This window comes from Mchenga conophoros, linkage group LG10 (assembly GCF_057382185.1).
Source record: "Mchenga conophoros isolate Kocher_MC1m ecotype Shallow Benthic linkage group LG10, M_conophoros_male_GT1.1, whole genome shotgun sequence".
Lineage (NCBI taxonomy): Eukaryota > Metazoa > Chordata > Actinopteri > Cichliformes > Cichlidae > Mchenga > Mchenga conophoros.
Window position 1 is genome coordinate 1,693,970 of NC_140535.1, and position 20,987 is coordinate 1,714,956.

General features: G+C 45.8%; 1 protein-coding gene across 5 annotated transcripts; it reads right to left on the minus strand.

Moving 5' to 3' along the window:
• Positions 1 to 41: 41 nt before the first annotated feature.
• Positions 42 to 19,045, minus strand: p2rx1 (purinergic receptor P2X, ligand-gated ion channel, 1). Of its 5 annotated transcripts, none has more exons than XM_085288121.1 (14): positions 19,017 to 19,045; positions 10,981 to 11,125; positions 9,296 to 9,367; positions 8,892 to 8,961; positions 7,771 to 7,858; positions 7,592 to 7,672; positions 7,057 to 7,198; positions 6,823 to 6,953; positions 6,093 to 6,183; positions 5,945 to 6,010; positions 2,954 to 3,049; positions 2,584 to 2,673; positions 526 to 570; positions 42 to 430 (listed from the first exon to the last, which is right to left on the minus strand). In XM_085288121.1, exons 2-14 carry the CDS (start codon positions 11,056 to 11,058, stop codon positions 425 to 427), a joined length of 1,056 nt encoding a protein of 351 aa, XP_085144247.1. In that variant the 5' UTR covers positions 11,059 to 11,125; positions 19,017 to 19,045; the 3' UTR covers positions 42 to 424. The 5 variants fall into 5 exon arrangements, with proteins under 5 accessions (XP_085144247.1, XP_085144244.1, XP_085144243.1 ...); XM_085288118.1 differs by lacking the exon at positions 19,017 to 19,045 and adding an exon at positions 16,175 to 16,716 and having other exon boundaries at positions 8,904 to 8,961; XM_085288117.1 differs by lacking the exon at positions 19,017 to 19,045 and adding an exon at positions 16,175 to 16,716 and having other exon boundaries at positions 2,584 to 2,670.
• Between the last annotated feature and the right edge of the window lie 1,942 nt (positions 19,046 to 20,987).

Here is a 20,987-nt window from a genome sequence, read left to right on the forward strand (position 1 = left end):
CTCAGGTTCTGTTCGACCAAAGCAAAAAGAAACTGCGCTGATGTTACTGTACATGTTTTTATTAAGTCAACAGCCGATCACAAGGTGCACACGAGGGACGATCACTGACAGCAGCGCACCTACATGTTTCTTTTACAACGACGGCGACTGAGGTAACAGAATTACAGACAGAGGCAACACCCAAAGCATGAAGACAAGCAAACAGTAACACCCAAGAAAGTACACACACCGCCGAGCTTGGCTGCCTCTGACTCCACATACAAGCGTCACAGATCCTCAGGATGACTAAGCTGCTGATGGGAATAACGTGACTCCATCTCGCTGTGCTCCTTTCTGTTAGTCCAGGTAGTGTCTGAAGGATCCAGGCTTCCAGTGCGTCACACCTCCAAAAGAGGCGTGGCCTTTTGGCTCGTTTGCTCCCGGGTCACTTCTGCACGAGAAACAGCAAATGAATAAAACATCAGTCATTAAAACAAGTGAGACTCGTGGGAGTGATTGTTTTGGAAGGATACGACGACGCCTTACTTTAGACACATCAGTCTCTGTGCTGCCTGCCTCTGAATCAGGATCCTGTGGGACAGGAGACATTCAGATCATGTGCAAACCACGCTGCTGCTCATCAGAATCAGAATCGTGTTTATTGGCCAAGTATATGTGCAGACACATACAGGGAATTTGGTTCCGGTAGATGGCGGCTCTCAAGCACAGCAATGTAACACACACACACACACACACACACACACACACACACACACACACACACACACACACACGTGTCTATATATACATTACACATGCATACACATACATACACAAGCTGTGTAAACCAACTATAAATAACGAATCTAAACTTGTATACATGAAATACAGAAATCAATGAGGTGGAATGAATACTACACAATGTACATAAGGTGCAGCTGCAGTCTGGCAGTGGGAGCAGTGTGACAGGTCAACTGTTTAGGAGGGAGATGGCGAGGGGAAAGAAACTGTTCCTGTGTCGGGTGGTCCTGGTCTGCAGGCTTCTGTACCGTCTGCCAGAGGGCAGCAGATCAAAAAGTCTGTGTGCAGGGTGTGAGGGGTCTGTGATGATTTTCCCTGCCCGTTTCCTGGTTCTTGAGAGGTACAGATCCTGGATGGAGGGCAGGAGGGTGCCGATGATCCTTTCTGCTGCCCGTACAGTCCGCTGCAGTCTGCTCCTGTCCTGTTTAGTGGCTGCTCCATACCAGACTGTGATGGAGGAGCACAGGACAGACTCAATGACCAGTGTAGAACTGGATCAGCAGCTCCTGTGGGAGACTGTACTTCCCCAGTTGTCTCAGGAAGTACAACCTCTGCTGGGTCTTTTTGAGGATGGAGTTGATGTTGGTCTCCCACTTCAGGTCCTGGGAGATGGTTGTACCCAGGAACTTGAAGATCTTCACAGTCAACACAGGGCTGTCTGATATGGTGAGGGGGAGCAGAGTTGAGGGATGTCTCCTGAAGTCCACTGTCATCTCTACAGTCTTAAATGTGTTCAGCTCCAGATTGTGCTGACTGCACCAGAGTACCAGCCGCTCAACTTCCTGCTGGTATGCAGACTCATCACCATCCTGAATGAGGCCGATGACGGTGGGGTCATCTGCAAACTTTAGGAGTTTAACAGCCGAGTTCTTGGAGGTGCAGTCGTTAGTGTAGAGGGAGAACAGTAGGGGTGAGAGGACACATCCTTGAGGGGCACCAATACTGAGGGACCGGGTTTCAGAGGTGATCTCCCCCAGCCTCACTTGTTGCTTTCTGTCTGTCAGGAAGCTGGTGATCCACTGACAGGTAGCTGGTGACACGCTGAGCTGGGAGAGTTTGGAGGAGAGAAGTTCAGGCACAATGGTGTTAAAAGCCGAACTAAAGTCCACAAACGGGACCCTGGCATAAGTTCCCGGGCGGTTGAGGGTCCAGCTGGTGGCCTGTAATGTCTTTCAGATGGGCTAACACCAGTCGTTCGAAGGATTTCATGACCACAGACGTCAAGGCGACAGGTCTGTAGTCATTCAGTCCTGTGATGGGGATCTGTTGAAGATGCGAGTAAAGATGGGAGCCAGCTGTTCAGCACAGGTTTTGAGGCAGGAGGGTGAGACGCCATCTGGTCCGGGGGCTTTCCTGGGCTTCTGTTTCTGGAATAGTCGGCTCACATCCTCAGTGTGTATTCTGAGTTTCAGTGAGGAGGAAAGGGGGGTGAGAGGTGTGGTGGAGGTCGTTGAGTCTTTGTTGGGGAGGGTAAAGGAGGGAGAGGTGGAAGGTGTGTTGGGGGTCAATGTCTGAAGCAATGTCCCTGGGGAGGGGAGGGTGAGGCGTGGGAGTCTGTCTGTCTCAAACCTGCAGTAGAAAGTGTTTAACTCGTTGGCCAGGTCTTTGTGTGCTTCAATAGTGGGTGGGGGCGTCTGTAGCTGGTGATTTCCTGCAGGCCCCCCCACACTGACGCAGGGTCGTTGGCTGGGAGCCGTTCTTCCAGCTTCTGGGAGTAGATGCTTTTAGCTGTCTTAAATCTGCCGCACGATTAGGCTTAAAATAAAAGAACCTGCTCTACTGCACAGACTGCCTCCTACTCACTTTGGACCGGTCTTTGCCTTGAGCCTGTTTTGCATTTGCTTCGAGGGTGTAATAGACGTTCGTGTCTACACCAACCGACTCGCTGTCCTGCTGTAAAACAGAAGTGAAAGAGGAAAGCAGTCTGGGTGGGACGGACACAGATTTCATCTTCCATCAGATAATCTGTACTAATCACAGACTCTCTCACACGTTATGGGAATGAACACAGCAATAATCTGATGGTAAGTGAAGGTTCCGGCTTCCGTGTGAAATGTATGGCTGGACGTGGTGAAGGAAAATAAGCTCCAATGACTTTCTCTGATTGGTTGAACACCTCTCTGCTGCCCTCTGCTGTTCAAAGAGAGCACAGACTCATTTTTGAAGGTCTTACCTGTACTTGTGTGTCCGTGTATTTGAATTTCATGTTCTTGTAAAATTCTCTTTTCGGTAGCAAATAGAGCAGCACCAAGTCACACACTACAGTCGCCTAAAAAGAGGAGAAAGAAACAACTGCGTCATCTCCTGTTGGATTACAACACTGTGCAAAAGTCTCGAACCACCGAATATTTTAAATCTTTGTCATTACCTACAAAGAGAACACCTCTGCAGACTCTGGACACTCACTGGAGCTACTTTTAGCTCCTCATCAGCACAGCAGGTAGCGCTGCGTGTTTGTGTGTCGCTGGCTAGAATGAAACCAGCAACCTCTCACCTGCCACACAAATGTGTAAACTACCACATTATGGAGCCTCACACACTAGCTACTCACTAGTAGGTGCAAACGACCTCTGATCTCAGCCAAGCCAAACTAACGGAGCCACTGTTAGGCTTTTACAGTGTTGGGTGGCCGATTGCTGAACCAGGTGTGCACTGGCACCTGAGGGGAAAACTGGTGGCAGCTGAGTTCAAGGAAGACAAAATAGTACGCAGATATAAAGGCCTGCTTTGTCTGCAACACCAGGAACATTGGACATGTGGTCGAACGTACAGTTTGTTTAACTGAAACAAGTCTTTATTCTTCAACACAGCCTGAACTCGTTTGTTGTCATTTCTCTTCAGGAACAGTTCTCCAGACTTTTTGAAGGACGTTCAAAGCTCTTCTTTGGATGTTGGCTGTTATTTGTCCTGTTCACTGCTTCAGTAATGTTGAGATCTGACTGATTGTGTGTTTGTGTATCCAGGTATGCCTTTGCTGCATTGTGTTTGGGATCATGGGATCATTGTCACGCTGAAGCTGTCACCAATCAGAAGCTTTCTACTCTTGCTGCACCGCGGATCAAAATCAGATTTTTGTTTTTTTCCATCAGTTTTGACACGACCTCCAACACCACGACATAACCTGCACCACATTTAACCGCGGTATGTTTGGACCAGTGTTGGGTAAGTTACTTTAAAATAGTAACTTAGTTACATTACTAGTTACTTCTCTCAAAAGTAACTCAGTTACTTCAAGTTACTCGTTACTTTCAAAGTAACTAGTTACTAGGGAAAGTAACTATGATTTTACTCAGAATTCTCTTGTTAATATGTTTCTTCCATAACTTTGCAGTCTTCTAGCTTGCTTACTTGCCACAAGTGCACTGTGCCACCTACCAATAGAAAGAAAAAGATAATGTGCATATTTCCACGAGAGAAATCCCACGCCTGGACCGTCATTGACTGCTGCCATGATTCTAGCCTACGTCACAGCGTCATGTGCACCTTTTACATCCAACACAAAAACTGCAGTCGTGGTGCTTTCGATTGTACTCAGAACTCGGAAATTCTGCCTTCCAAACAGGAAGATGTAGGTAACACCAGACTGCAGATGAGCTGCTTACAGAGCTGGACTGGGACAAAAAAATCGTCCTGGGCATTTTGACTAGAGACCGGCCCACCATTATAGGAAAAATCATAAAGCCTTTGAATGAAAATAAACACTGTTGTGTCAGTGATGTACACTGTTTTGATGGTATATATGCATCAATCTATCAATCATTTGTTGTAAGATTCAGATAATTATTTTTTAAAAGCTAGACATTTTAAATGAGAATAAGAAAGAAAAGTATTTCTTTGTGCCCCCCTTTCCCTGTTAATGCCCTACCTGGCCCCCTGGCAACACTTTGCTAGATCTGCACCTGCACAGTTACCAGCTGTCAGCTACTTAGAAAAGGATCCTGGTGTTATTTGTCTCTCAGAAACAGTTCATAACTTCCCTTCAACTCATTCATGTCACCTAAAAGGTAAACCTGTTTTTCCATCACCTGTTCAGCTCTGATGATTCAGTAAGGACATCTCCTGGTTTCATCTTCATGTTTCCCTCTCACCAGATAACCAAACCATATCATGACCAGCAGCTTTTTTACAGCTGTGGCTCCAGCAAACATCAGCTGATACTAGAAATTAATATTAAATAAATTCTAACAACAGCTGATCAAGCTTAAAAGTGCTGCTGTTGTTTAGCGCGACATCCGCTGGTTTCCTCTTTCGGCGCAAAGTGAGCGATAAACAAACAAGAGAGACGATCAGCTGATCATTGATCGGTTTTCATGATTGAAGTAGAAACGGGAGAGGGAGGGGGGAGAATGAGAGAAGAAGAGGCAGCTGTGCAGCAAAGACACAGAATAACTCCAGCTTTGTGCCTTTTTCATTGTAGCTGAATTACGGGACAAACTGTTCCTTTTCACCTCAATAAGAAACGCGTAATATTTTCTCTGAATACCAGACGGGACGGTTGGCAACTCTAATAACTTATGAACAAAATAAAGTTCAACATCATGAACTTCATAGCACCACCCAGCTATATAGAAACTCCGTCATGCTAGCTAGCACGCAGTACGGAAAAAGTCAGAATAACGAAAATAAACTCCACCTAAACTTGGTTCATATCTGACCCAGAGAGACTGCAGGTCAGAACTTCTTACCTGAAGTTCAGTTCACACTTGGACCGGCGGCCGCCTCGGGTCTCTTTTCCTTCTGCCTCCCTTTTCCTTCATCCACCTGCTGGCCTCCACCACTTGCTAATGTTACTGAATCTGTGGAAACTCCGCGACAGCCACCACACGAAGTAACGAGTAACGACCCTATCTAAATCCCAGTAACGAGTAACGCGTTCCTGGTTTTGGCATAATAACTAGTTACCGTGCTCGTTACCACAATAATAACGTAGTTACTGTAACGCGTTACTTAATAACGCGTTAGTCCCAACACTGGTTTGGACACAGTCCCTGGAGTTAGGTGCCTCAGTCATTCATATGTCAGTGTCCAAAGAGGCCTTCAGAAAACCTGGAGAACCACTTTAAAACTTAGAACGGAGCCTGGTTCCTAAGAGTATCAAACACGAGGGCCGACTTTTGCACAGACGTGTGGAATATGTAAGTAAATATTTCAGCTTTCAACATACCACTCCAAAAATTCCCACTCCAGAGCCGATGGCTGTGAGGGTAGGGATGATATCAAATTTCCGCGCCTGTGAAGAGCAGAGTCATATCAACTCCTTTGGTTTATTCTTCCAGTGACAAAAGCATACTTAAGATAAACGTGTTACTCACAAGTGACTGGACGATGATGTCAAACCTGATGCCAAACACTTTCAGAAGTGTTCTTTTCTGAATTTTGTCCTCCATATAATGCCTCGCAAACCTGCAGACAGACACAACCACAATATGTTAGCAGGCATATGAAATACGTTTCAAAAGCATTTGACAAACACGTCATCATCCGTGTATTTACTGAGCGAGCTGTGAAGAAACAACAAGAAAAGGCAGTTGAGACAAGTCAACACTGTTTCACTGAGCAAACATCAGAAACTTCAGCCAGTCGACTTGGCAGATTCAGCAGAGCTGAAGCAGCATTAGGAGCAAATAGCGAGTGAAGCCGATTCCATGGAAAATGAACAATAACAGTGACAGAACAACATTTCTCCATCAGCCAGCAGGTGAACAATGAATAACAGAGCAGGAGCATGCATGTGTCTGTGGTGCGCGAGGAAGCAGAAATGAACTGCAGTAGTTTCAAACACTGAGCCAATATGTGCGATGTTGTCAACAGTTTCAAAGGTTAGATGAGAAGAGCGAGTCCACGTGATCATGAAGTTAGCAAGAGCTCAGCAAATGGAAGTGTAAAGCTGATTAATTAATATATAATATTAATAATATTATTAACATGAGACCTTAAAAGTGCTGCAAGCTAAAATTATAATATATGCGCTTCAGAGGTTTTCTGGACACAAACTAACAGAAAAAGGAACAAATCTCTCGCTGAGCTGTGTTTTTCACACACCTGAAATTGTAGCCCACTGAAGAGCCTTCTTTGCTTCCATAGAGTCCATGAAAGGTGTACTCTGGTTTACAGTGTTTTACATGCACGTCAAAGTTACACGTCCAGTCGACCACGATCCCGATGGCTCCTCCCTGTCAGGACACAAACGCCGTCTTCATCACAGCAGGAGAAGAAGAGAAGCAAAACACGGAAACATGACAGGAATTTCAGAAAGAAGCAGAAATTCAAACTCACCACTTTAGCTACTGTTTGAAAGTTTAAGCCAGAAAGTTTAATAATGTCTCCCAGTTTGAATATAGGGCACAGGGGAGCGCTGAGTGGATGATACAGGCAACTGCTGATGTAGTTGGAGTCGACGTCCTCCACTAGGTTGCTCCTGAAAACGAAAAAACAGTGAAATATTTGACACTTTCTGTACTTTTACCAAAATGAGTGATTAGACTTGTGGTTTGATTTAGAAGCTGAAGATATAAGAGTTAAAAGAAGAACAGAGTTTACTGTGTAGCTCTGTTTGCTTCAAAGCTGTGTTTCATTTGGCCAAAGGTTACAGAAGAAACTGAAATGTATAAAATCATTGTGACTGTTTTTATGACATCATAGAAACGTGAACAAATATCTCAGTAAAAACTGAAGAGTATAAAAAACAAATTTGTGCCACTGACTGAAGATTTCTGGCCACAACTGTTTTATAGAGTTACAATAGTCATGCCAGAGCAGGACACACTCATCACACTCATCACATCTTCTGAGGTAAATGTGTCTCCGTCACCTCGAGACGCCGAATGCGGGGAACGTGACGGAGTTTTTGATGAACAGAGTGTAGTTCTCTGCAGACAACAACAGCGGAGGACTGAAACGGAAACAAGATCAGATTTCAAATGAGCATGTTTGCTTCCACAGATGATTGTGTAATCGCACAATCGTGAATAATTCAGTTTGTCTGCGTACTCTGGTACGTCGCGGTCGTCCTCCACTGGACACCAGGCCAGCACTTCACAGGTCTTAGTCCTGTTCACGCAGACTCCGGTCATTTCTCCTTGATACAGAAACAAAGAGTTAGAGTCGATTACTCAACAGTGAAACAGGCAGCAGCGTGGGCGTTGGCAGCAGTTTCAAACACTTTCTTTTATCTTGAATTAGCATCAACAGCAGCGTATAAAAGCAAAGCAAACGCTGAACCAGCTCTTTCTTTTAGCCTTAATCCCAATGTTATCGCCTCCCTGTGCACGTACAGCTTCGCTGCTATCGGTCTCTCATCGTGCGTGTGATGAGCTTGCAGACAGTCTCCAGCAGGCGCCCACTCGGCTTCGGCCCTCTGACCTTTGTGTTTGGCTGCAGGACAGTCCCGCGTTTACTTGTTTTTAAGCGTGGAGGCTGAGCGCCTGCATGTGACTGGTGTGAGCCAGACAGATCTAAAGCTTCGGTCTGATTGAGGGCGACGTGGAAAGGCTCTGAACTGAACTCTGGGACGGATGAAGGACAATAAGTTTATATAACTGTTCTTAGAACCAGCCACACATTTGGACACATTAGAGCTCATGTGGCTGTGTCTTTGTGTGCTTGCAGTTTATATTAGCTGGCATGCATGCAGTTGAGCGTGCTTATATATACATGCATGTATGTCTGTTTGCTTAAGGCAGAGTTTCAGCTGCTTACTTTAGCGGACAACAAGCCGTACTACAAACACACACCAAATGTTTGGTTGCTAAGGCCTGGTTTGTTGAGATGAATCTGTTTCTTCTTCTCAGCGCCGGACGAATGCAATTCATGAATTCTGTGTAAATGTTTACCTCAGCAGCCGTGACTCATATCTGCTGTATTTATATAGATGCTGTTGCGTGAGCCTGTCCTGTCACAGCTACGGCCCACTTTGCAAATACACTGCTGCTCCATCACCTGACACCATCCCCGACCTCGCTCAATAAATGGCTTCAGTGAGTTTCAGAAGGCTTCTCAGCTCCGGCGAAGCAAAATTACATAACAAGAAGCACAAAATCTGGACTGGTGTGAGTTGGCAACAGACTCAGTGAGGACCGCTGAGGTCACACTCTCAGCCTGTCAGGATTTACCGTTTCCCGTACGTTTGAAACTCCCTCCTTCACAGTCGGCGTCTGTATTGCAGTTGTGTTTGCCCGGGAGCTGTTATAAAGAAGACACTGGGGTCAGTCTGTGTACACAAGTACAAAAGAAGGACATGAAGAAGAAGACAGGAAAACACCCTGGGAGTGTGAAAGAAACGTCTTGTTTTTATAGTCTTACATGTATGGATCCCACACACACTGCTCTTTGGGCCATTAGGCTTTAAAAGAGCCCTTTTCTGCTATACAACTTTCGGACAATTACCCAATTACAGAAATAGTCTTGGAATGAGATACAACTTCCGCTCGTTTTACTAAATATGGAAGCGCAGGAGGAAAGGAAGGAAGCAGGAAGAGGGAGGAATGAGAGAGAGAACCAGTGCTTTTTCACCTACCTCTGGACAGGTTCCCATTGACTGACCCTCAGTCATGATATAGTTTGTCATCACTACAAATGATGAGTCTCCCTGAAGTTTTAAAAGAGAAGAAGCAATGTGTTTAAAAGCAGTGAGCACAGACCTTAAAGCAAACTTCTGCGAGCCATGGCTCGTTGTATTTCACAGGAACTGGAGCAGAAGAGCTGAAATAGTTGCAGAGCAACAGAAATCCCCTCACAGGAAGAAGGTTGGGGTGGATGGATGGGTCAACACGGCGTTCGACGGTCAGGATCATTGCACAATCTCAACTGTGAGACTATTTACAAGGCCGTGATCATATTTACAGTACAGTGATAAACGATATGATTGGACCGGTTCGTATATAACACCTTTCTACTCTAACACTTTTTACAGTGCGCCTCATTCACCTTCGGTCCAGCACCGACCCTCCTGGAGGTGACGTGGGTTTCAGCATCGTACCCACGGATGCTTTGACACGCAGACTCGAGCAGCAAAGGTTCGACCCCCCGAGCGTCTGCAGTCACCCTGAGCACACACGTATGTGAGAGCTGTCACGCAATTTGTGTGTTGTGTAGCGAATGTCCTGGTTCCTCTGTGTTTCCAGTTTGTGATCTAAGCCAATAGAGAACTGTAAGCATCTTTATTATACTGCGAGTTGAACTTTTGGCAGGTCAAATGCCATATCATTAGGCAGTAGGAGGGGGTAAAACTCTCTTTACTTTTGCTCAAAATCACAGTTAAATTAAAATGTTCTGTATAAGTTCATTGTGACACTGACACATTCCAGGTTGTTTTTCTTCTCTTTTGCATCTCTGGTGGCTTCCTGTGTTTCCTGTGTCTCTCGGTTTGTCTGTGGAGCCTTTCAGTGTCACTCCTTGTTGGTATTTCCTGCAAGGTTACCTACTTGTCTTGTGTGCTCGTGTGGTTTTTCTCCTTCGTGATTGCTGGCTCCGTCCTTTTTGCTTCACCTGTATCTTGTTATCCAATCAGCTGTTTTTAGTGCAGCCCTGATGCTGGGCTTCAGTTATCGCCGACACCCTTCCTCTTGTGCTTTGCCTTAAACGATTGCATTGTTTTATTCATATGTTGTTCCTGCCAATGTTTTCTTTCTTCCTTTTTCAGGCCTCTCTTTGAACCGAACGTCGACATAACAGTGAGGTCACGTGACGATTACTAAAACAATGACCACCTGACAATAAAGTGCATTTGATCAAAGTGCGTGATGGAGAAAAGTGATCTTTTCATTGTGTAACACTGAAACCACCTGTTTGCCTTGCTCTGAATTAAAGCCCACACCCACACCTCAGAGCAAACATGGCAGCCTACATTGTGTCTTCTTTTTTCTTTCCCACAGTTAACAGGACACAGCAACACTGGAGGCAAACAAAGTTATCTATTTGATCAGTGTCCCTGCTTTGCTCTCACATGCAATAAAGCTGCAGAGTCGCGTCGACAGAGGTGAACGTTACAAACCTCTGCTTCTTTGTCAGCCTTGAGTTTTCTAGCAAACAGCAGTGACACGTTGTCCTGCTCAGCTGATGTTTCCTCACTCTGACAGTTGATTTCATCAAATCTGCCTCTGGTGACCGACTTACATCAGGTGCCAAACAAATTACCGACCACTTAGGAGTCACGAGACGACGACATATCAAATGTTACTGGGGGCACGAAAGGTCACTGACCTGTGAAGGGAAGACATAATCAGCCACGTCCCAGACCCTCTCTCCCCCGCTGTTGTTGGTGTAGCCCACTCCTTTCATTTTGGTGAAGACGGAGCTGACGGCCGTGTCTGTGGACTGGTAACCTTTCTCATAGATGAAAACCCACCTGTGCACGAAACAGAGAGCATTCTGTTCAAAATCCCACTTCACCCCAAAGCAAGGGCTTGCACAAGGACGACACCGGCACTGCACACAGCCATCAGCACAACTACCAGGACAAACGTGCCTGTAGTCATGCAACGCACTGGCTCGTGTTCTTGTCCATTCAGCACCGCAAAGACACAGCAGACGTACTGCATCTCAGCTCCAAACTATCACAGCAGCTGCTGAAAGAAAGCAAAGGTAAAAGTGTTCGTGCTGAGCATTAATAGGGGCGATCGGGGCTCAAGAGTTGGGAGTTCGCCTTGTAATCGGAAGGTTGCCGGTTCGAGCCCCGGCTCGGACAGTCTCGGTCGTTGTGTCCTTGGGCAAGACACCGTTGCCAGTGTCCAGCAGCCTCGCCTCTGTCAGTGCGCCCCAGGGTGGCTGTGGCTACAATGTAGCTGCCATCACCAGTGTGTGAATGTGTGGATGACTGGGTGTGTAAAGCGCTTTGGGGTCCTCAGGGACCAGTAAAGCGCTTTACAAATACAGACCATTTACCATTATCAGGGTCCTGATCAGTGTTGACAGGATTTCTCCAGAGTCTGTGTCACATTCAAAGGTCAGCTTTTGTGTGGATCTGCAAACACGTCAGTAACAACTAGTTAAAAGTTATTTCATCTGTTTGTTAAACCTGACTCTCAAATAGGGAATATGACATTATCATGTCCTTCACAGCTGGAGTGAGATGGACTGCATCCCAGCTGTATAGTACTATAGATGAGTCCGGTCCCCAGACCTGTTGTCAGCAGGGACTCCTTTAAGATCTCCGAGTCTTCCCACCAAAGACACATTTCCCCTTCGGTACCCGTATGGCTGCCGTATATGCAAACTGCTATTTTATTTCTTTTGTTTTAAATTTGTCAGAAGGTTTGAAAAACACTACAGTTTTTAAAAAGTTAGAATTTTTCATGGTTCGTGCTCGACGGGGTTAAAAACGTCTTTCACAGCATCAGCACATTAACACATACAGTGGGGCAAAAAAGTATTTAGTCAGCCACCGATTGTGCAAGTTCCCCCACTTAAAATGATGACAGAGGTCAGTAATTTGCACCAGAGGTACACTTCAACTGTGAGAGACAGAATGTGAAAAAAAAAATCCATGAATTCACATGGTAGGATTTGTAAAGAATTTATTCGTAAATCAGGGTGGAAAATAAGTATTTGGTCCCCTCAAACAAGGAAAATCTCTGGCTCTCACAGACCTGTAACGTCTTCTGTAAGAAGCTTTTCTGTCCCCCACTCGTTACCTGTATGAATGGCACCTGTTTGAACTCATCATCTGTATAAAAGACACCTGTCCACAGCCTCAAACAGTCAGACTCCAAACTCCGCCATGGCCAAGACCAAAGAGCTTTCGAAGGACACCAGGAAAAGTATTGTAGACCTGCACCAGACTGGGAAGAGTGAATCTACAATAGGCAAGCAGCTTGGTGTGAAAAAATCAACTGTGGGAGCAATCATCAGAAAATGGAAGACATACAAGACCACTGATAATTATTATTATTATTAACCTTTATTTAACCAGGAAAAGTCCCATTGAGATTAAAAACCTCTTTTGCAAGGGAGTCCTGGCCAAGAGGCGACAACAATCTCCCTCGATCTGGGGCTCCACGCAAGATCTCATCCCGTGGGGTCAAAATGATCATGAGAACGGTGAGCAAAGATCCCAGAACCACACGGGGGGACCTGGTGAATGACCTGCAGAGAGCTGGGACCAAAGTAACAAAGGTCACCATCAGTAACACACTACAACGGCAGGGAATCAAATCCCGCAGTGCCAGACGTGTTCCGCTGCTGAAGCCAGTGCATGTCCAGGCCCGTCTGAAGTTTGCCAGAGAGCACATGGATGATACAGCAGAGGATTGGGAGAATGTCATGTGGTCAGATGAAACCAAAGTAGAACTTTTTGGTATAAACTCAACTCGTCGTGTTTGGAGGAAGAAGAATACTGAGTTGCATCCCAAGAACACCATACCTACTGTGAAGCATGGGGGTGGAAACATCATGCTATGGGGCTGTTTTTCTGCCAAGGGGACAGGACGACTGATCCGTGTTAAGGACAGAATGAATGGGGCCATGTATCGTGAGATTTTGAGCCAAAACCTCCTTCCATCAGTGAGAACTTTGAAGATGAAACGAGGCTGGGTCTTCCAACGTGACAATGATCCAAAACACACCGCCCGGGCAACAAAGGAGTGGCTCCGTGAGAAGCATTTGAAAGTCCTGGAGTGGCCTAGCCAGTCTCCAGACCTCAACCCCATAGAAAATCTGTGGCGGGAGTTGAAAGTCCGTGTTGCTCGGCGACAGCCCCAAAACATCACTGCTCTCGAGAAGATCTGCATGGAGGAATGGGCCAAAATACCAGCTACTGTGTGTGCAAACCTGGTAAAGACCTATAGTAAACGTTTGACCTCTGTTATTGCCAACAAAGGTTATGTTACAAAGTATTGAGTTGTATTTTTGTTATTGACCAAATACTTATTTTCCACCCTGATTTACCAATAAATTCTTTACAAATCCTAACATGTGGATTCATGGATTTTTTTTCACATTCTGTCTCTCACAGTTGAAGTGTACCTCTGGTGCAAATTACTGACCTCTGTCATCATTTTAGGTGGGGGAACTTGCACAATCGGTGGCTGACTAAATACTTTTTTGCCCCACTGTAGTTACATTTTTGTGATGTTGTATTAGCTCTAAGTTTGTGAATGATGGTCCGGTCTTTCCACTGGCTGCGACAATACAAAAAAGCTGCAAGATCCACGGCCCACATCTCGCTGCAGGCACTTTCACTTTGTAAAGTCATTGTTAAAAACATTGAGTCCTCACAGAAACTGAGTGCTGGGTTTGTCACGGTGAAGCTGAAACTTTGCTCACATGAAAGGATTCCAGTTCAGCAAAAAGCAGCTTTACACTTGGGGTGCATCACCTTAAACTCATTTACTTCCTCTGCTTGCGTGTCTGTGTGTGCGTTTGTAGCCACGAGGTAAAGGCAACAGCTGGTGTGCACTGAGCTGATACAGTGTGTACACACACACTGTGACGCATGTGTAGAGCTATTTCATACAGGCTGTGAAAAAGCAATTAGCCCCTGGCAGGAAGCCCACAGGACAGCGTGTGGTGCAGCATATCTTCATTCGTCTGCAATGAAAGCTCCTCAGAGCGGCGAACGAGAAGAAGCATCTTTCAAACTGCAGAGTGAAGTCGTAAGCACAAAAGCAGCAACGTCTATCAGCATGGCAAATCGAATTATATAGGTTGGAGGGAGCTGGTGAAAAAATGCGGAGAAACGGGAGAAAAAACAGGGCAAATTAAAGGAATAAAGAAAGCGATGAGCGTGGAAATAATGGAAGCATCTTCCAAAATAGCAGCGTAAGAGAGATGCGTATCTGCGAGCGGCTGGGAGGAGGCTCTTTGATGTTGGGGAGAGTTTCCCACCATACTGTGCTGCTGAGATTAGTTTTTATTTAAAGACAGAATGAAAAGAAAAATAAATCAACCTTCAAGTTAAAGCCAAAAACATAAACAGAGGATTGGGATTTTTGTTTTAGCATAAAAGTTACAAAAAGAGAGTGTGGTTTTCTGGGGCTGTTCTTTATCCCCTTCTACTGCTTATTTGAGTCCAGGTCGCAGGGCACCAGCCCAAACACCCCTCTCCCACCTCCTCCTCCAACTCATCCAGGAGGACACCAAAGCATTCCCATCACACCAGAGATGTAATCTCTCCAGCATGTCCTGGGTCTACCCCAGGGGCCTCTCAAACAACCTGAACTGTGAGGGATTTATGAAGGCCACTCAAGTGTTTATTACATGTGAAGTTTGAGTATGTTCGTCTGTTTTTTCCTGTTTCATTTGATAGATGCTTCCCAGTTAATTACCCAGCAGAATGTCCTCTATGGGAGCGCCTCTGTCTCAGCATCCATGTCTGTAGTCTGTTGCCTGCCTTCGATTCTGTTTGTCCCCTGAGCTGTTGAAGGCTGTTTGCTCAGGCTGCCTCTGCTGTGAGTCTCGATTCACTGAATCCCAGCTTCAGCATCCGAGAGAGAGACGGGCGGACTTCTGCCCTGACCCGTCCGCTTCAAGTCTGAAGAGAGGAGACGGCTTTATAATTGCATCTCCCTCATGCACATCACCACGCCGCTTTAATGTGGCTGCAGGAGGCAGGTGTGTGTGTGTGTGTGTGTGTGTGTGTGTGTGTGTGTGTGTGTGTGTGTGTGTGTGTGTGTGTGCCATGAACTTTTTCTGATCTTGATGATTCAGATCTGAATCAGCCGTTTAAAATCACATCCCTCACTTATAAAAACCCGACTTTAAACAAGACACGATGTTAAACTTGTCTACTGCTTTTCCATTTTTGGTCACCAGCAGCAGCAGATGATAATGCGTCTGTGCTCTGTTTGGCAGTGAACTGGGCAGCAGTTGATTGTTATCTGTTTGAGCATATGCCCGGGCATATTTATCACACGCAGCTCCTCAGGTTCTGCTGTTTGGAGGTGCATGAAGGGAAACGTTAGAGTCACACAGCTGCATAAGCAAGTAACCGTGAGATGAAGTGAGATAAGTAAAGGAAACAGGTTCTCCCTTTTTCAGGATGAATTTCCAGCGAATAGCTCCGGCATGTCTAATCAGGTTAGGGTGGGTGGGTGGGTGGTGAGAGGCTGAGTAGACAAACAAGTATGCTGCAGGGGTTTTGTCCAAACATGAAATGGGCAGGAGCTCGGCTCTGTTGTGCCATGTTCACACCTTCTTTTCACAGTCAATCATAGTGATTCTTACAACTGTCATTTGTGCCTGTTTGCTGTGTCAACAATAACTGCAGTGACGGTATGTGTCCCTGCACAAGCCCAACATCTTCCTTTCACTTTCCCCCCACTCTATCCACACAAAGTGAACTCTGGGTCACTCGGGAGGGAAGTTCCAGACAAGATGAACTACACAAAGTGATGCAAACCCTTTCTCACCATTTCCTTACAGCTAAAAACAAAAAGAGAAAAAGGTGTGCAGGTCTTACCCGATGATGTAAACCAGAACCCCCAGCTGGATGAGCCGGCACACCACTCCCACCCTCCTGTTCCTCACCAGCACCTGGCGGGGAGTCTCATACTCAAAGAAGAAGTCGGAGAGGGCGCTGGTGATTTGGTTCTTCATCTTCTCTCACGGCTGACCCGCAGGGAAGAGGGTCTCTGTTTCTCCTCACTTGCATATAAAAACTCCCAAGAAATTCTTTTTTCCTTTGTTCTTCACTTGTGTCCTCTGCCTCCTCTCATGAATAATCTCTTATACTCTTCATGTGAAGTCCTAAAGTCTAAAGACTTCCTCCTCCCTTCCTCCTCTCTCTCTCTCTCTTGCTCTCCGTCTCTCCTCCTCCTCCTCTCTCTCTCTCTGCACTCGGTCGCTCTGTTATCAGCCTGTTGCCTTTTTGCGTAACTTGACCGTTTCCATGCATCTCCTGGCTTTTCTCAGGAGACATAATAAGCACAGAGACATCTGTCGAAATTTACTGTTAACTTGGTCTGCAAGTTTCAATAACTTAACAGTTGCCACACACAAGCACCGGATGCCCTCCTCTCTTTGAGCAATCAAACCTTATCAGCCACGCTGACACTCTCTTCCTGCGTGCTACACAGAGATAGAAGCTACAGAAGCTAAGCATAAACACGGTGCATCTTCCACAGTTCTGCATGTTTGCCCACTCTCGTCTCACCGTTTGTCAGGCAGTAAGCCTTCTTAACTTTTATCAACACCATGTGTGGGCGCACGCCGCCAAACACTTTGATTTTCTCATCCAGCTCAATAATTCAGGCCCCTTCTCTCCATTCTCATGCCGACGGCTGCTTTGCATTTTCTAATCTTCACAAAGGGAAGTCCAAATGGCCTCATGAAACTGTGAGGCTTTGAAAAATGTTGCTTCCACTTGTGAGCATTTCTTGCCTTCTCGCTCCCGATATAAATAAACGGGGGCATCTCGTCTGGAGTCAAATCCAAATCTAAATCTGGTTAAATCTAAAAGACACGAGTACATGCTGGGAATCGCCACAAAATGCCATGCATAGAATTTAGTGGGATTGCAAGGATTTGGAAGGATTTTAAGGATTTTGCAAAAAAAGGGCTGCATGACAATCAAAGTATTAAATGAAACGCTCTGTTAGCACAATTGGCACAAACTGCTGTTTTTATAGGCACACTGGTGGATAAATGACTGAGAAACAAGAGCGAGCGTCAGATCACTTTATAATTCAGGCACTTTTCCAGAGTCAAATGAATGTTTTCCCAGGGTGACATGCAGTGTGGCCCTGACTCCTGTGCTCCAGAACAACCCCGAGACTGAGGCTGAGCGTCACAATATGTGAATGAATGAACGCACCACGAACAGGAGGGGCTGGATGAGCCTCAGACTGACAGTAATTGGCAGAGACAGACTGAAGTCACGACTCGTGAATGACTGCGTAGAAAGGATTAGTGCTGACTGCATGCCTGAACTAACTATCTTCACTGAACTAGTTCCCGTTGCTGTTTTTCTTCTCCTCTGCCTCACGTACGTGCTGTTGGAGCAGTGAACTCTCATGAGAAACGTGGCCAAACCTTCAAATAATGAGACCAGTGCATGTAAAAGTAGCCCGCAGGGTTATGGCTGGTGATGGAGGACGCCGTGGCGGGCAGACTAACCGGAAGAAGCACAAAGACAGAAGCACAAATTCCACAAAATGGTAATGGGAGGGTGAACACGGGAGGAGGGGACAACACTGTGCACTGACAGGAGACACGTGAACCCACAGGTGGGAACGAGGCACAGGTGGGGACAGTGAGCACGGCAGCTGTGTTTCATGGCTTCCTGTCACAGCACCCGTGATGAAAGCACCACGACTCTGTTTGCTGAATGTTGCGTTATTCTGACTTCTGCTGGTTCAGTATAGTCTCAGGCTCTTTGAGTTTAGTTACACAGGTTCTGCTTTTGGTTACAGTTCATATCCAACCCCCCCCCCCACACACACACATTAGGCACCTGTGTGTAGGGCTTTAGTTTGCATGTGTTCTTTGTTGTGGTGTCTGCTTCTCTACCTGGTCTGGGATTCATTCATGGACTTGTTTTGTGTCAGGCGCTTGTGAAGCATCAAATAAAGGTTAGTTCTTTAACATGTTCAGCTCTTTGTCTGCCTCGTGGTCCACATTACCACCATCACGCACAGAGAAAAGGTGAAGGGTTTGTTTACAGCTGACTGTATTTAATAACTGGTCTAAGATGTGAAGACAACAAACAGGTATTTAAATGATCCTCCTTCATGTTCCAGTTGCAGCTGAGGAGGACTGAAGACAGTGGAGAGAAGGCACTAATGAGAGTAAAGCCTCCACAAAGCAATCATCAATGTAGAACAAGTCAGTGGGATAAAGTTATCCAGAGGGTAACTTTTTTTCTTGCTTGTCGGGGCAAGAGCCACGATTCGCTCCCGGGAAAGGAGACAAATTCCTTTGGGCTTGCGTCAGGAAGTGCGTCCGATTTAAACATCTACAAATCGAACATGGGAGCTGCTCGCTGTGACGACCTCTTGTTAGTAAGGGAGCAGCTGAAACAGCATTATCACACTGTGACAAAGTGGAGAAGCAGTTGTAATTCTCTCCATTTGTCCCATATGTGTTTACCTTTTTTTTTGCACATTGTACACATTATTCTGTTTCTATGTATTTGCTATGATTTGCTATTTGTCAAGTAACATTGCTTCACTCACTATCCCGGGTTTGTTTGTGTAAGCGTTTTGTTGCCGGCAAATCAAACATTCTGCAAATTAAGACAAATACTAAGTTATGTTTCTTTATACTTTATTATGTTACAGATTAAGTCATTTGTTCATACTTACTCTGTTTGTCTTTTCAGTCTTCATGAGTGTCAGGTGTGGGGAAACGCCCGCTTGGCATTTCCTCATTTTAAAGTCCTGATCATGTCACACATGACATCATCAGGTCAAACCATGTGGAGGGGTTTCTTTTTCCAGAGAGATGCTTCCTTTTTGTTTGTGTTAATGTTTAAAGGGATTTGTTGAATGTTTTTCCTTTTGTTAATACTGCCATTTAGTTGTGTAAATGTGCATATTAGAAGTGTGTAGAGATTTTGTGTTTTTAGATAACCTGAGTAGAGTTTTAGATCCCTCAGTTGAGTGAGTGGTACTGGCTGGGCAATTGGAGGGAAATTGATGGCCCTATTTAAAGCCAGTCTCTACCAGATGCAGGAGAGAGGAGAGGTGAGCTGTGTCACCAGAGCCATGTTATGTTGAGTTTTGTTAAATGAATTGATTTGGGGAAAGTTTTGTTAAGTTATACATTAAATTAAGTTCACTGCAAATAAATTGCTCACCTTGGAAACCCAAAATGTCTGCATAGTCTGCTTCCCTACCACCTTCCTTGACGTTCGAGTGTGACTACCTCACAAATGGTGGCAGCAGTGGCTCCAGGCCAGTAGGTAGCAGCAATGCAGAAAGGGGCCAGACCAAAAAAGCACCAAGTGCCAATGGACTCTGCAAGTGAGGAGCCTCCAGTGCTCAATCAGCTAGAGGAAGCAGAGCAAGAGCAAGGTACTGAACTGCATAACCTTGCTGAACTTTCAAACCTCCTGCGTGGTTTTATGAGGCAACAAAGCGACAGAGAGGCCCAATGGGAACTGGAGAAGCAGCGGCAGGAAGATCGCTGGCGGAAAATTCAGCACCAGTTCACTCAGCTCCAGCAGGAAGTGCAATCAGAACGTCGAGAGCATCAGCTATTGGTGGAAGGTGCAACAGCAGATTCAGAGACACGTTTGAGGCCTACTGCGGAGCATCCAGCAATGCCTCAGTTACAATCTAACGTCATGGAGGCCGCAACAGCATCTCAGTCTGCCTCCTTAACAAGACCACCAGTTTGGAAAGGGCCTAAAATGCAGCCTTATAATGAGGACGAAGACATTGAGCATTACCTAACAACCTTTGAGAGGATCGCAAGCGGGTGCCAGTGGCCACACGAAGATTGGGCATTACATCTTGCTCCACTTCTCACTGGTAAGGCACGAGCTGCTTTTGTAGCCATGGACATTGATGAGATTATGGACTATGTAAAGGTGAAGAAAGCTGTTCTTGAAAAGTTTGAAATATGTGCAGAGACTTACAGACTCCGATTTCGCTCCACTACGTTGGGCGATGGCGAGACACCTAAAGAGTTAAGGACACGCTTGAAAGAACTGTATGATAAGTGGATAGTTCCAAGAGAAAAGTCCAAAGATGAAATAGGTGACGTCATTGTTTTAGAGCAGTTCCTGAGAGTTCTCAATCCCGAACTGCGCACGTGGATAAAGGAGCATAACCCAACCACGTCTAAGCAAGCAGCAGAGCTGGCTGATGCTTTTCTTGCAGCCCGTCGGCCACTAAAGAACTATGCAAGTCCCAAACAATTAGCCCCTGTAATAGCAGGTAGGACAGAGAGTGGTAACAGTCAAAAAACTAGGAATTTCAGGCAGGGCCCCCATAATTCCACTAGTAGTCGGGCTAGGGAAATCAAGCAACGTGGGCCTTTAGTGTGTCACTCCTGTGGTCAAACAGGTCACTTTAGGGCAGATTGTCCAAGTCAGACTGTCAGTAACACATATATGTGCTTTTCTTCAAGGGCTGTCGAAGATGAAGTTGAGTCTTCAGCGCCCTCTTCTCAGCATGAGCGCACCACATGCGTTTTTATTGAGGAAAAGCCATGTGTGGCTCTTCTGGATTCAGGAAGCAGCCGTACCTTGGTTAGGCAGGAATGTCTTCCTAGGGATGCTACATTTTGTGGCAAGGTAAAAGTTTGGTGTGTTCACGGTAATGATGTGG